Source organism: Psammomys obesus, unplaced genomic scaffold (genome assembly GCF_907164565.1).
Source record: "Psammomys obesus unplaced genomic scaffold, mPsaObe1.curated_primary_1811, whole genome shotgun sequence".
Classification (NCBI taxonomy): domain Eukaryota; kingdom Metazoa; phylum Chordata; class Mammalia; order Rodentia; family Muridae; genus Psammomys; species Psammomys obesus.
Genome location: NW_026592118.1, coordinates 30,708,256 through 30,709,566, shown reverse-complemented (window position 1 = coordinate 30,709,566; position 1,311 = coordinate 30,708,256). Strand labels below are relative to the sequence as shown.

The window sequence follows — 1,311 nt, the reverse complement described above, 5'->3', positions numbered from 1 at the left end:
TTCTTCTTCTTCTTCTTCTTCTTCTTCTTCTTCTTCTTCTTCTTCTTCTTTTTTTTTCATTGACTGGCCTGGCTGGTCTGGAACTCCTGACCCTCCTGCCTCCACTTCCTAAGCGCTTGGGAATTACAGGCATGTACCACCACACCCAGACTGTAAATATTTTTTAGTCGGCAACCATATGCCCTTTAGTATAAATGGAACTACCTGTTTTTAAGTAAGTAAAGAAAACCCCATGTTAATCATCTGCACACTTAAAAGACAAATTGAAATTGCATAAAATTTTCAAATATGTAACAGAAATTCGGGCAGTTTGCTCTAAAGTCCCCAGTGGAGTCAGGGTCTTTGCAAAATCAAAGCTGGTTGGGAGATTTTAAAATGCGGTTTTAGAAAAATTCTCTCCTACACCACCCTTTCCAGAATGGAAGCCAGATGCCTATTAGGCATCTATTTGTCTCCGCTGTTTGGGACATCTCCCTTGTCTTGATGACATTTCATCGTATATTCTTTATTAGTTCCTGGCTCTTTTCACCTTGTGTTAATTTCCCTACATCATCTTGTAGCTGCCAGCCTCTACCAGAGCCCTCTTAAAAAGGAGCTGCCAGAAGAGAAAAACAAAAACAAAACAAAACAAAAAAAGTTTTAATCAGGAAACCCTGACCTTGGCACATTTCTGAGAGGGAATTCTGGAATAGCCAGCCGGCCTTGTCTTACCTGTTGTCTCTGCAACTTCACTTCTTTGCGAAGTTGCTCAACCTCCATCCTCAGCTTTTCCTTTTCCGGCAGATCCTCGATGTGAAGGGCAGGCATCTTTCTTTGCCCCAGAACTGGGCCCACAAGTCAGCCCCAGAACTGGGCTCTGAAGTCACTTGCGCAAGAGAGCCACTGGAAGCGCCTCGAAATGGGCCTCTTCCCCAAATACCCGCCGGCCCAGGCTACCCGCCCCCCGCGCGCAGGACGTGACTGGCTCGGGAACCGCAGCTCCCGGCTCCCCGGGGACTCGGCTTCCTGCCCGAGCCTGCTCCCGATGGCCTTTCCCAGAGTCCAAGCAACTTCAAGGCAGCTTCTCCAGACCCCACCAGCCCTGGAGCTCCCCGCAGCTTGCCGAGGGTTAAGTAGGAGGCATCCTCCTGGCTGCTCCGCCAGACCCTGCAGGGCCAAGTAACAGCTCTGGGCATGCCTGGCCAGGGACCCTTGCCACGCCCAGGGTTGCTGCTGGGCTGGACACAAAAGTTTTACTTTTGTCCCTTTACTCTGTGTGTGTGTCTGTGTGTGTGTGTGTGTGTGTGTGTGTGTGTGTGTGTGTGTGTGTGT

General features: G+C 49.4%; 1 protein-coding gene across 1 annotated transcript in view; it reads right to left on the bottom strand.

Annotated features, from left to right (window-relative positions):
- Gng11 (G protein subunit gamma 11) overlaps positions 1–1,223 on the bottom strand; it is a 4,211-nt gene extending 2,988 nt beyond the window's left edge. The window contains exon 1 of the mRNA XM_055612796.1: positions 712–1,223. Within this exon, the coding sequence (XP_055468771.1) occupies positions 712–807 (96 nt within the window). The 5' untranslated portion in view covers positions 808–1,223. The remainder of the gene's footprint in view (positions 1–711) is intronic.
- Positions 1,224–1,311: the final 88 nt, after the last annotated feature.